This window comes from Populus trichocarpa, chromosome 4 (genome assembly GCF_000002775.5).
Source record: "Populus trichocarpa isolate Nisqually-1 chromosome 4, P.trichocarpa_v4.1, whole genome shotgun sequence".
Classification (NCBI taxonomy): domain Eukaryota; kingdom Viridiplantae; phylum Streptophyta; class Magnoliopsida; order Malpighiales; family Salicaceae; genus Populus; species Populus trichocarpa.
Genome location: NC_037288.2, coordinates 3,905,326 through 3,919,948, shown reverse-complemented (window position 1 = coordinate 3,919,948; position 14,623 = coordinate 3,905,326). Strand labels below are relative to the sequence as shown.

The window sequence follows — 14,623 nt, the reverse complement described above, 5'->3', positions numbered from 1 at the left end:
CTCCCTCTCTCTCTTTGTCATTACTCTCGAGATTCAAACCACGAAAATCAAATCAATCCCTTATAAGTTGCACGTGTGTATCTTTATGACTTAACTGCCCTTTATTTTAAAAATATCCAACTCTAGTCTCTGAACATCCTCCTCCTCCACAACTCACTCACCCAGTACCCTATATACTCACTCACTCACTCACCGTCTCACCCAACCAAAAACTGCAAACTTGTGCAAAAAGAAGAAGTAAAATGTCTGCAATTTCAGTCCCTCTTTATCAATCAAAACTCACATTTCCATCAACAACCGCCGCCGCCTCTCCTTCCTCTGCGTTTTTTGTTTCCACTAACAAACTCTCCTTTTCCACGGCACTCCTCCATGTTACCTCCCATATTACTTCCCGTACACTCGCTTCCACCAATCAGTCGCTCTCCACCACCACCACCGCAACTATCGAAATCAACAACAACGACCCCTCCGATCCTCACACTACCGCAATTGTAATCCGCGCTCGCAATCGAATCGGTCTCCTCCAGGTAATCACGCGCGTCTTCAAAATCCTCGGCCTCCGTATCGAAAAAGCCACCGTCGAATTCGATGAAGGCGGCGGCGGAGGTGGAGGAGAGTGCTTTATCAAGACGTTTTATGTCTCTGATTCACATGGTAACCGAATTGAGGATGATCAAAGTTTGGAGAAGATTAAGAAAGCGTTGTTTGATGCGATTGATGGTGGAGCTGGAGAGGTCAAGGTGGGGTCTAGTAGTAGTACAGGGAAAGGAGTAGTGGTTAGGAGAAGTGGTGGATTAAGAGGAGGAGAGACGAGAGTGGGAGTGGAGAATATGTTTGGGTTAATGGATCGGTTTTTAAAATCCGACCCGAGTAGTTTACAAAAAGACATCTTGGATCATGTTGAATATACTGTTGCTAGGTCAAGGTTTAGTTTTGATGATTTTGAAGCTTATCAGGTAATTAATTAATTGATTATTATGCCTATCATTATTAGTCTTTTTAATTCTGTTTTTTTGGTAACGGTGTCTTTTTATTTTTACGGTTGGTAAATAACGGCTCTTTTGAATTTTGGCGGGAACTCAGGCTCTCTGCCACGCAAGTGGGTCCATGGTTGGTTATTTTGGTGGGTCCCACTTGCAGGCGAGACACGGAGAGAGTGAACTCTGGGATCACTGATTGATTTTGTTTTTAATAGTAATTCGTAATTTCTTTTTGGAGTGATTATTGTTGTGAATTTGACTTTTGGAATGGTGAAATGTGTAGGCTTTAGCGCATAGTGTAAGGGATCGGTTGATTGAAAGATGGCATGATACACAACTACATTTCAAGAAGAAAGATCCTAAGCGCATATACTTCTTGTCGATGGAGTTTCTTATGGGTATTGATGTGTTTTGTTACTATATGTGATTTATTTTTGGTGTTCTTAGCTTCTGTTGTATTGTAATATATCATGTTGGAGCTCTTTCTGGTGTTCTTAGCTTCTGTTGTTTTGTAATATTATCGTGCTGGAGGAAAGTTGGCAAGTTGATCATCTTGTATGTGAATCTTGAGCTTTCTGTGAAGTTTGATTTTTTAGTTTTTCAATATTGTAATAGGATTTCACTGGCTTCCCTGCTTTATTATTCATCTGTGTTTTTCCCGTGTTGGAGTTTTAATTTTTAGTTACATTTTTTGCTTCTGAAACGCTTGCTGTTGAATTTGAATTACGATTCACCCAGTGTATATTGGAATATTAGGACGTTCCTTGTCAAATAGTGCCATCAACCTTGGCATCCGGGACCAGTATGCGGATGCTTTGAAAGAGCTCGGTTTTGAGTTTGAAGTTTTGGCAGAGCAGGTTGGTTTGGCATATACTTTTCTACACTTTGGTGGGAGCACATTGATTTAGCTAGTAATTTACTTTTCCTTGAAGAAACTGATCCAAGTTAGATTTTTGGATTTCTGTGGTGGACTGTGGATTTGAATTCAGTCAATACAGCAATTACAATATTTTAGATACTCATTATTAAGGGATGTTTTAAATATCCAATAAAGTTAATTCATGCCTTGAAACAGTGAAGGGTGTTCTTTAACTTTTTAAATTCACATAGTGACGCTTTTCTAATCATAAATCGTTTTTTTTTTTTTGGTTCTGCGCTGATGTTTCAAGGAAGGAGATGCTGCTCTGGGTAATGGTGGTCTTGCTCGTCTTTCAGCATGTCAAATGGATTCTCTAGCAACAATGGACTATCCTGCATGGGGGTATTTCTCTACTCTGTGATTCTCCTTGTAAGAACCTTTTTTACTTGCTTACAGTGATCATCAACTCTCTGAAGCTTTAAAACATTTCCAAAGTTGAACGCAGCTGTATTGCCATGATTTTGGCCTTGCTTATCTCAAATCTATTGAGATAGTGTGAGTGGGATTCATCCACTGACACTTGGTATGTTGCTAGGTGACTTTATCGGCTAACCTAACTAACACTAGCAAAAGCTTTAACACCATTAAATAACTATTCTTTGACTATTTTTTGTTTCATATACAGGAAGATGTTAATTGATTTTCTGGAACACATATCATTTTTGCAGTTATGGACTGCGCTATCAATATGGGCTGTTTCGCCAGGTCATACTGGATGGCTATCAACATGAGCAGCCTGATTATTGGTTGAATTTTGGAAATCCTTGGGAGATAGAACGAGTTCATGTAACTTATCCTGTGAAGGTTTGCAAGTACTTTCCTATTTCTATCTCAATCAAGTTGCTTCATTCGTTATTGTTTATGTTGCATTACCACTGTACCATCCTTCTACCTTGAACTTATCTATCAACTATCTACTTGTGTTCTTTTTGGATGGATTAGTTCTATGGGACTGTGGAAGATGAAAATTTCAATGGAGGAAAACGTAAAGTTTGGCTCCCTGGAGAAACGGTATTGTAATATCTTCATGTACTCAAGACTGCATGGTTCATTTTCATCTTTTTATGTTACTTGACTTTTATTAGGTTTGGATGCTTCATATATCTATTTGAAATTGGATGACTTGCATTTTTTTAAATGATAGCACATTTATGCTGACTTTCCTGAATTTAACTTATAGCATAATAGTTTGGTTCCATTTTGGCAGGTTGAAGCTGTAGCTTATGACAATCCAATACCTGGTCATGGAACAAGGAATACTATTACTCTTCGCCTCTGGGCTGCTAAACCAAGTGATCAAATTGATATGGTAATCTTGATTAAGTTGAATATCTATCCTTCCTACGTGTCATTTGATTTTACAGTTAAAACATGTGATATATTCCGGTGTAGATCAATTGACAGAAAAAGAATATTAACTTGATTTTTAAAATAACACTTTAGTTCAGGTAAATTTTTTCCAACAAAAAAAATAATAATCTTGCATCCTCATTTGCTGAGTATAAAATAGCATGGGTAAACATTTTACTTCTGCAGAAAAGGAAATGGTCACTATGTTTTTGTTTTGTTTTTTTCAATTTTTAATTCTCTCTTGCCGAGTCACTTTTTTTTTTTTTATAATAAAACCTGAAAGATTCTTAAGCCTTTATCTGAAACCCATGTCATTTGCAGGAGTCTTATAACACCGGAGACTATATTAATGCTGTTGTCAATAGACAGAGGGCTGAAACTATAAGTAGTGTTCTATTCCCTGATGACCGTTCATATCAGGTATTGTTTTTCCTTTTTTCTTGGCTCATAATAGCATGTGTATATTGAATTTCACTGTCCTATTATGTTGTTTCTTTATCCTCTGTTTGTAGTGCCTGTATTTTAAAAGCAATTTGATTTCTTTGGAGGCCAATTTCACATTGATGAAAAGGGGATAGCACAAATATCTTTAATCAGATACTTGCACTTAATCATTGGTGGTTTACGTGTTGTTTTTTCAATTGCTCTGTTTTTTCCTATGCGCAGGCTCACATCCTTTTTGAATTATTATTTCCTTTTCTTTTTTCCAGTTTTGAGGCATCTTATTATCTTTGATGAAAGATGTTTTTATCTGTCTTGCAATGGGTTTTCATTGGTTGAGCTACTCTCTTGCAGGGGAAGGAACTACGGTTAAAACAACAATATTTCTTTGTCTCTGCATCATTGCAAGACATCATTCGGAGGTTCAAGGATTCTCACAGTAACTTTGATGACTTTCATGAGAAGGTTTTGCTCATTAGTTTTTGATATATGCAAAAAATTAGTTTTCTGACAACCAAATTTTTTAGCTTGCTTAGACCGTTCTTAGGCACTGTTTTATGCTGAACTACAAAGAAACAAATTTTTTTTTGGTAATTATTGATTTTCTTGTGGTGTCCTTTTCTAGAGCACACCATACGCCCGTGAGCGCCTGCACCTTCACACTAACACATATGTAGTTTAAATGTCCACAAACATTTATTTTAAGACAAACTTGACCAGATAACAGATACATGTGGCTTTTATTTTGCATTGAAGCCTTAGATTTCAGAGATTTTACTCGTTTCATTTATGGAGTTTGTTCTAAATTAAGATGATTAAACCATTGTCAACTTCTCGATTCATTATGAATGGTTAATTACATGTAAATTGACACATGGGCTGCTCCGTGGTATGAAGATGGAAAGTTTTGCATTTGCTTTCTTCCATAAAACTTGCACTAAAACTTGTCTCCATTGGTCTGACTTTGCCTTGCCACTTATATAGGTTGCTCTACAGCTGAATGATACTCACCCTTCTCTTGCAATAGCTGAGGTTATGAGAGTGCTTGTTGATGAAGAGCACTTGGATTGGAATAGAGCATGGGACATTGTGTGCAAGATTTTTTCTTTCACAACTCATACAGTATTACCTGAAGGACTGGAAAAGGTCCCTGTTGATCTGCTGGAAAGTCTTCTACCACGCCATTTACAAGTGGGTTTTCCTAGATGATTGTTTAATTGTTTTCCCCCCCTCTTACATGAATTGGATTCTATAATCATTTTCAGAACGTCCAGAAAACAAGTTTGGCTAGCCATTAATTGTATATACTCAACTTGAATTTCTTATTTCCAGCAGCTCATGCCAGAATCCCTTAGCAACCTCATATATTAATCATGATTGTTTCTGTAACCATTTCTATACTACAAAATCAATCTGCTAAAGATTGCAATTATAGATTATTAAAATATTCTCCACCTTTTTTTGAATATTTTTTAGTAATTTCTTATTTTTCAGATTATATACGATATAAATTTTGATTACATTGAAGAGCTGAAGAAGAAAATTGGTTTGGATTATGATCGACTTTCTAGGATGTCAATCGTTGAAGATGGTGCTATTAAGGTACTTTGCAAAACCACCCAAAGTTTTAATCTCTTCTATATTGGCCAAATTTTAATTCTTTTTTAACATCACTGACATACTCTTCATGTTTTATTTTGGCTCATATTTCTGCATTAGCTACCTTTTCTTATGTTTTCTTTTATGGTTACATGTAAAACATTTTCTTATTCTTGTCATGTTGTGAAGAAAAATGTGCTGTTAAAGAGCGTGTGTTGCTAGGAAATAGAACATGATTTGTGTTTGAAATAAAGAGCCGTGTATTTCCTTTCTTTCTCTCTCTCATCATCTCATATTCTTTTTTTATCTCTGCGCACATGTATTTTTGTGCAAAATGAGATACTGAAGGTAAGATTGATGCCTTGGGGACTCTTTTACCATTTTGGGTGGTTTGGTAGTGAAATCTTTTTGTTCTTTTTTTGGTAGTTTTCACTTCTCTTCTATATGCATAGCCTGGTGGTGAATTGTAAAGTTGTTGTGACAGCTGAGAATCAACCGTATTGTTTGACAGAGTATTCGAATGGCAAACCTAGCAATTGTTTGCTCTCATACTGTGAATGGAGTTTCTAGAGTGCATTCAGAATTGCTAAAAACAAGAGTATTCAAGGTAAACTTCACTTGTTTGAAATCTAAACATGTTAGATATTCATTGAGGCCTCTGACTCTCAGAAACTTCTTTGCAGGACTTCTATGAGCTGTGGCCTCATAAATTTGATTACAAGACAAATGGAGTAACACAGGTTAACTTAATTATCACCTTTGATTCACTTATTTACTCAAACCTTTTTCTTTGCTTGGGTGCTGCCATCATACTTACCTTTATACTGGAAAGGATTTCAAGGTATTAATGTTTATATCTCAGCGTCGCTGGATTGTTGTGAGCAATCCAAGTTTAAGTGCTCTTATCTCAAAGTGGCTTGGAACAGAAGCTTGGATCCGTGATGTGGACTTATTAGCTGGTTTGCAAGAACAAGCAGCCAATGCAGATCTACATGAAGAATGGAGGATGGTAACTTTATGCATGCAGTTACTATGAAATAATCTTTTACATATGGATTTATTTGTGATATTCTTATTCTTGTAGGTTAGGAAGGTTAACAAAATGAGACTTGCAGAGTACATTGAAGCAATGAGTGGGGTCAAGGTTTGAAACGAAACCTTTACAGGAATTTTTTAGGTTTTGTGTTTCCTTGTCTCTTTTTAGAAGACTACTTTTTTTGCATGGGCGTTGCCGTGGCCTACACGTGATTAGATGATTTTAATTTTTGTTTGTTATTTTAAAATGTCTTTCTAAAAGGATATCTTGGTATCAAATAACTAAAATCGATGTTATGTATGAAAATAATGCAATAAACTAAAAAATTAATTAAATTATCTTTAATTCAATAACATCCTTAGTGTTGTTATATAAAAAAAATGTCATCAGATTTCTTATCAATTCTTTAATGAAGTTATTTTGTTTTATGAGTAAGTGATAATAATATGAAATTTTAACCTTCCTTTTCAATTAAATAAACAAAATACTATATTCAAATTATTTATTAAATGATCTTTTATAAATTTAACTTTGCTATTAATTTAAACAATTAATAACCTATGCTATATCATAAATCAAGTAACTCTATGTCGTTGTTTGTTATAAGGAGGAGTATGATTCAATATTTCATTGTGTCTTTGATAAAATATATTGATGGAATGAAATCTCGAAACATAAATTAAATAACTTGAATATTGTAACTCACATGAACCAATAAACAAAATGCAAAATCAATTTTCAAAAAAATATTAATGGAATCTAGATGAACCCTATCAATTCATGAGATTTCTAAAGTCTAAAATTTTAAAACATTTTGCATGCATTTGGTTTAATCTCATATTTTCAAAATCCTTTTCTTATGTTAAGTTAAAAAGTGATTTCTTAAGATTGGAATTTTAGGTTTGTTATGCATTCATGTTCAAGTAACAATTTCTTTTTAGATGTGTCATCCTACATCACTTTATATTGCACATTTTTCTATTACAACATTGCTAATTTGCAATAACAAAAGCTGAAGAAGAATCAATGATACCATATAGGCAAAAGTAATATATGCGTGACATTAATCATCTTGTCAAGTCGGAAGTGATATAATTTTGCATAAAAAAATAACAATTTATATATATATATATATATATATATTTAATTAAATCTTAGGGATATAAGTGATATAATTTTGCTTACACAATAATATAAGTAAATATTTATAACTACCTTTGTTTTGGAGGGATGTAAATAAATCACTTAGATATAAGAAAAAAAAAACTTAACATATAACTGTATATTAAAATTCATTTGTCTATATATAAATATAGTATATATTTTAGGAATAAATAAAAGGTTAATGTTAATTTCAAATGAAAAGGTAATTTATTCTGTTAATTATCATTATAATTACTCTTACTCCTTTTCTTTTCTTTTATCTTTTAAGGAAAGAGTGAACATTTTTATCTCTGTTTTCTTTTCCATTTTTGCATACAAACATAAACACAAACTTGCTTCATTTCAATAATTTTGCTTGTTAAGAATTGCCAACTAATAAAAAGATGGAACAATTTAACATAATAGTATTTGTTTTAATACAAATATTATGCTAGTAACTAATTAAGAAAAGATTAATGCAAGTAATTAATTTAGCTTCTATTATTATTATCTAAAAAACAAATGAAGAGTTAATACAGGATGTGAAAAATGTGGTATCAATTTATACAAAAGCCTGCATGTTGAATTAAAGCCAAAAGATTTCCTAAAAGTTAGGGTCGAAGTCAATGTTAGAGATTTTGGATTCTATAATTATAATTTCTTAGAATACAAATACAAATTATTTGAATTGATTTAAGTTAAATAAAAAAAATCAGATTTTAATATTTTTTTTATTATACTTGAATACTTTCTTTTAATTCTTGTATTTTGTTTATAGTTTGTTTCAATCTTGCAAACACATTCAAAGCAATCTAGGTAACTTTCTAACGAAAAAAGGAAATCAAGATATATACTTTGAGTTTTGTTATGTGGATCGGATTCTTTATTTATTTTTCATGTTACTCCTTTTTTTTTAATTTTCTTTTCAAACTTACCCTTAAATTCTTCTCTCTCCCTCTTTATTGATTATATTTATAAAATTAGAAATTTAGAGTGCTATTATCATCTCTTAAGTCTGCTCCTTTCTCCAATACATGATTTAATCTGTTTTATTAAAATAAATTGATTTCTTAGCTATGCTTTTAATTGTAAAGCTAATTAGTACCATTTCTTTTATGAAACAAATATGAACAAAGCATCCTCACAATAAATATTAAGAAGAAGTTTTCAATTAGTATATATAGTGATTTATTTGTTTAATTAGAAATTCCTAAAAATTATGTTAATTTTGATTTATATGCATAATATATATTCACCTATATTCATTGCCCCCCAATCACAAAAGTTTTACCTTTGCCAATGTTGATAATGGGACTATCGTGAAGGTATGAATTGTATAGCCTTGTAAGAGTAATGTTTAAGTTCTCTAGTGTACAGCTGCGAAGCTAGGTTACGAAAAGGAGGGGCAACTGCCGGATTAATTTCTTGAGCTTTCTCCTTTAATCATTACTTCTTTTTTTTATCTTTTCATATAGGTCTAAATAAAAATACATCATCTCCCATAATTGTTTTTTTCTTGCCAATGAAAAAATTTCCCCTCCTTAACAAATATTTCTACCACATGCATCTTATTTTCAATGATCATGTATAATAATATCTCAAAGACATAATTCAATTTATGAAAGTAAGCAACCATTATATGATCTTTAATATGTAAGAATTAAAATTAAATATAGTATAATCAAATTATAACAAGCAACCATTAAAAGAAGGCAAATATACCAAGATGAAATTATAATAAACAAGATTGAGAAAACAATAAAGAGAAATATACAAAGAAAAATATTAAGTACCTTGATAACAAAGACAAATACTGATTTTTTAAATTATATTCAAAGTATTGTTTTTATAAAAATATAATTATATTGTTTTTGTATATTGAATAGAATTCTTATCTAATTATAACTCTGAGTTTTGGGAAAGGAATCTTTTTATACCCTGAAAAAAAATAAATCTTATAGGATTAGGATTGTTATCATAGGCAAATAGAAAATAGAAAAACAAAAACAAAACACGCATGATAAAAAAACAGTTTTAGCTATTTTAGGATTCTTGATTTATTTATTGAAAAAAAAAACCACAGATTCACAATAAAAAATAAAAAAAGGCATTTTAGTCTCTTCAAAAATTTACCTCCTAACTGTGCCTTTTATTACATGTAAAGATTAATTTCTTATAGAAGCTTGCATGGGATCTTACATTAACAGCATACATTTTCATTGCAGGTCAGTGTAAGTGCAATGTTTGATGTGCAGATAAAGCGAATACACGAGTATAAAAGACAGTTACTCAATATACTTGGCATCGTCCATCGATATGACTGTATAAAGGTGAATGGAATCTACTTGGGCAAAAGAAGCCATTATCTTCAGTTAAATCTATTAGAACACTTGCGGTCTCTAAAAATGAGGCCCCGATGTCTGCCTCTCCCATCGCCTTGCTGCTATAAGCTATAACTAAAACGCATGAGCTTCAGCAGTTAACTCTTTCTGGGTTTGGTCCATACATGGCATAAGAGCAACTGGACAATATTTTAGTGTGTCAACAATTTGGACTTTGTTTTCTGTTAGTTATGGCCTGGTTAAAACAAGTCATGTTAGAACCAGTTTTCCTGGTTTACATGATTCATGACAGAGAGCTCATGCTTATTTTACATGAATAGTACTCCTCCAGATGTTGAGGATTGGTTTTACCATGATTTTATGATATTTGGATATAGGTTGCTTATGTTATTCTAATTTTGTTGCAGAATATGGAGAAGAGTGACAGGACAAAGGTTGTCCCCCGTGTCTGCATAATTGGAGGGAAAGCTGCTCCTGGTTATGAAATTGCCAGGAAGATCATCAAACTCTGCAATGCTGTAGCAGAAAAAATTAACAACGATCCTGATGTTGGTGATCTTTTGAAGTTGGTAAGTGAAAAGCGTGTCTGTGTTAAGTAGGTGAACAGATGAGCATCTTCTGTATTATTTGGTGAAAGTGAGGTTTTTAACCAGTTTTTTATCAGCTGAAAGGTTTGTGCTAGGCCAAAAATAATCATGAACCAAATTCCTTTTGAGTGCTAAAATGCCAGTTCCCTCACAAGAAGTTTTCATCAGGGCATTGCATCCAAGCCTCATAACAAGTCATTGTACCATGATATTGATAGTGGTCGACATTATTTCTGTCTTGCTAATCATTCTCAATGAAAATTCTTCAAGATGCATGGAAATGCACGAATATTGATATTACTGTCTATCAGGTCTATCATTAGTTTAGTGATTCTATAAGGTGAGGTAGGTAAGATAGTAGTCCTAAGTGTCAGGTTCCAATCAAGCAATTTTTTTTCTGTTCGAGCAGCAAGTGGTGGTAACTATGGAAATATTCTTGATATGCACTTCAGCGGTGGTTTGATTTTTGTGTTTATAGCATCATTTAAACTGGAAAGAGAACGAATTGTTTTTGGTCCAAAGGAGTGATTGTTTTTGTTTGCATTATTCAGTTGCTAAAAGATATCAACCTTGGAATTGTTTATTGATGGATTTACTTGCTAGTTGAAGGAGGGCCTTAGAAGTGGTTGGATTCTAGTTGCCTGGAGAGCATTTTCATTATTAGATGGGGAGTAAGTGGAAGGAGAGGAAATGGGAAAAATTTGAGGGAATATTCTTTAAGAAGTCTCAAGTTCCTGCATTTTCCCCCCCAATTAGTTTAATGCTTCTAACATTAGGACATAATTTTCTCCTAATAGTATTCAGCTGTTTTCTTATACCACTTCTGATGAGACATCAGTTAACTCAGTTTAAATTACTAGTTTCCTTGTGTGGAAATTTTGTTAAACTCTTCTATTTCTAACTTTCTTATGCTCTCAATTGTTGCCAGAGAAATTTGTTTATTTTCTCATTAGTTTATTTTCTTATTTATAAATGCTTGATTTAGTATGCTAGTAACTTTCTATTGTTTTTTTTACTATACTTTTCAATAGTATGTGTGGATCACCATGCCTCAATCCTGACTTATATACCCTTACGCTGCAATTTTTCTCCTCCTCCCTTCCCTACATGCTGTATTGAGAAGGCATATTGTTTTTGGTATTGAATCAAAAATATAAAACATCTTATCTGTCGGAGATTATTTTTCTTGGTCTTCTGCTTGTTTGATCGCAGTATCATTTGGAACTAACTGATGAATTATCTGTGCTTCTGTTATTTCATGGTTTTGTTTATCTATTGTTTTGATTCAGTTTCTTGTTTATAATCTCCTACAGGTTTTTATACCTGATTACAATGTCTCTGTTGCTGAGTTAGTAATACCAGGGGCTGACCTTTCGCAGCACATAAGGTCTGTAAATAATATGGTGCACCAATTGGATTGCAACCTTAGACTCAACCATAATTATCTTCTATTTAACTTATTTAATTCATTATTGAGTTGATGATAAATGAATATTCCCTGCGCCAAATCATTGGAGAATTTGTAAATGTTGCAAGAACCATTTGAAGTTTTTAACCCCATAAATTCTAGCTTAAAAGGTCAGTTTGGATTGCTACCTTTCTGATTCTGATAAATTGTTCATCCCAAGTATCCTAAAAAGGGATAAATAAAGTCAAAACAAAAGGGCTTGTAAGATTGCAATTGTTTTTTGTAACCAATCATATTTTTAAATTATATTTCACTTAACATATGGAATACTTTCCTCTAATTGTGTAAGTGCACAAACTGACTTTCTAGATGATAATAGTCAACTATGTTTTTTTCACTTTTCTGATCCATTCTCTAGATTACTTGTCTGCTTTTGTTTAATTTTTTTTTATAATGTAGAAGTGGTTGTATTGCATGATAGAATGTAGAAGATTGAGTTGGGCCTTTGGTTCAAAGTCCTTTTCTTTTCCTTGTGATCTTTCCTTTTCTAATTGGTTGTCCATTAGATTTAACTTTATCTGAAATATGTAGGATTTCTCATGTAATATGCATGATTTTATGCAGCACTGCAGGGCATGAGGCATCAGGTACTGGCAGCATGAAATTTTTGATGAATGGATGTTTACTTCTAGCCACAGAAGATGGTTCTACAGTTGAAATTATTGAAGAAATAGGGAAAGATAACATGGTATGTGCTAATCTGAAATGAGGTTTACAAGGAAACCATTTAAATAGAATTTGTGCATTGGCCTTTACTGTTTGCTATGACATTAAGAAACATGAATCAGCAAACAGTTCATGAGACTAAGTTTCTGATATCTACTTAACCAATTTGATGTGGTTGGGTTCTTGCTTTGTTGACTGGGATTCAAGTGTCATCAGCAAGTTATTTGCTTTTGGAAAGTCTGCCTAGCTTCATAAAGGTTGACATGACAACTTGTTCTAAGTATATAGTCGACTGGCCAGTATAAATCATTTTATAATTCAATTGAACATGTAAGGAAGAAGAGTGGATTAGAAGTGCCAGTTCCAATTGTTTTACTGCAGCTGCTGGAAAGTTTGTGGCAGTAGAATGGTAATATATTCAAATGTAATAGGAATTTGACCATTCTAGGCTCAAATGGCTATGATGCCAGTCGAGTTTTGCATGTTTGGGAGCTTTTTGAAGGCACTCCAAAACCAATCAATGCTTTTCTTCTCGGTTTCTGCATGTCTGCATCACCACTTGTAAAATCATAGGTTTCTGTCAACTGGTTACCTGTGTTGTATTTTGTAACTAGACACCAATCGTTTGGCATGCATGTGCTAGCACTCAATGGGGGAATACATTTCTGATGCTGTCATTTTTGGCTCAGTTTTTATTTGGTGCAAAAATGCATGAAGTACCAGCTTTGCGCGAGAAAGGACCTGCCCTTAAAGTGCCTCTTCAATTTGCTCGTGTTGTAAGGTATGTAATGTAATTAAACTTGGAAACCCCGCCCCCCAAATCACTTGCCTTTCAAAATCATTTCCAGCAAACCAGGTAAATGCTTTGGACATCAATTTTTCGGTGTTTCTGACGCAGGTTGTGTTTTGTATGCTGAGCAAGACACTTCTTTGGATAGTGACAGATTTTTTGGTAATTTGATTTTTATCATACTATTGCATGTAGGATGGTTCGAGATGGCTATTTTGGCTTCCAAGACTATTTTGAATCCTTATGTGACAAGGTGGAGGGTGGCAATGACTTTTACCTTCTTGGTTACGACTTCCAGAGCTATCTAGAGGCACAGGTAATCTTTTGTTCTATTGAAATTCCCAAAAGTCAAGCATTTTGGTGCTCTACTACTTGAAACGGTTCCAAGAATCCCATGCTTACACTATTCAACTGCAGGCTGCTGCTGATAAAGCATTTGTTGATCAAGAGAAGTGGACTCGGATGAGCATCCTTAGCACTGCTGGGTCTGGAAGATTTAGCAGTGATAGAACAATTGAAGAATATGCGGAGAAGACTTGGGGAATCGAACCCTGCAGATGTCCATTCTAATCAAAACTTTGAAGTTCTCTGTAGAAGGTACATTTCCTGTGGTTATCCCAATGACCTGGCGGCAACAGTTCTCATGCCTTGATCTAAGCCAGTACTTTTACTGCCGGAGGACGAAACCACTTTGGCTTTCAATTTAGATACCTCATCTTCCCACACATTTCCGGCAACTATACTGACTGCACATAGAAAGAAAACTCTTATGTTTGATTCGAAGTGCAATAATAACCCAATAAACCTCTACGAGGAGCTTGGCTTTCGGACAAATTTTGTCGTGAAGTTGAGAGGAATATCGTATGTTCATGGAAAATTATGTTTCAGATACGTACCACTATAAAACTATATGTGAGAAACATGTTTTGTACTGCATCAAAGTCAAAGTTATTATTCTAAAAAATGGCGTTGTGGTGTGTCGGTGGAATCCGCGTAGAATTGGAAATCGATCCCAGAGTAGTTAATTGTTGGGTTGAGGCCCGAATAACACGTGGGTTTGTCGTTAAGACAAAACCCATAATTTAGTGGACAAGGTTGTCCTAGCAGACCACCGAGCTATCCACTTCGACCAATACCCAAATGGCCAGGGTTGTCATAGCGGACAGCCAAGGCCCATACAAATAGGTAGCTGTCGGTTATTGTTTGCCCCATCAGTCGACCCAGGGCTTGCATCCGTCGTCATTTACATTTAAAAGTTCTAATAATTTTTCCTTCATTGTGTGCTTAGTAGCAGAGTTTTGA

At 33.9% G+C, this 14,623-nt stretch overlaps 1 protein-coding gene across 1 annotated transcript; it reads left to right on the top strand.

Annotated features, from left to right (window-relative positions):
• The first annotated feature begins 11 nt into the window (after positions 1-11).
• Positions 12-14,262, top strand: LOC18097490 (uncharacterized). Its single transcript, XM_006383985.3, has 22 exons — positions 12-956; positions 1,264-1,378; positions 1,737-1,837; positions 2,150-2,241; positions 2,568-2,703; positions 2,842-2,910; positions 3,107-3,208; positions 3,571-3,669; positions 4,045-4,155; positions 4,675-4,881; positions 5,185-5,292; positions 5,801-5,896; positions 5,973-6,029; positions 6,152-6,298; positions 6,374-6,433; positions 9,694-9,798; positions 10,218-10,379; positions 11,711-11,784; positions 12,430-12,553; positions 13,221-13,312; positions 13,517-13,637; positions 13,739-14,262. The coding sequence occupies exons 1-22, from the start codon at positions 243-245 to the stop codon at positions 13,889-13,891; spliced, it is 3,045 nt and encodes a 1,014-aa protein (XP_006384047.2). The 5' UTR covers positions 12-242; the 3' UTR covers positions 13,892-14,262.
• Positions 14,263-14,623: the final 361 nt, after the last annotated feature.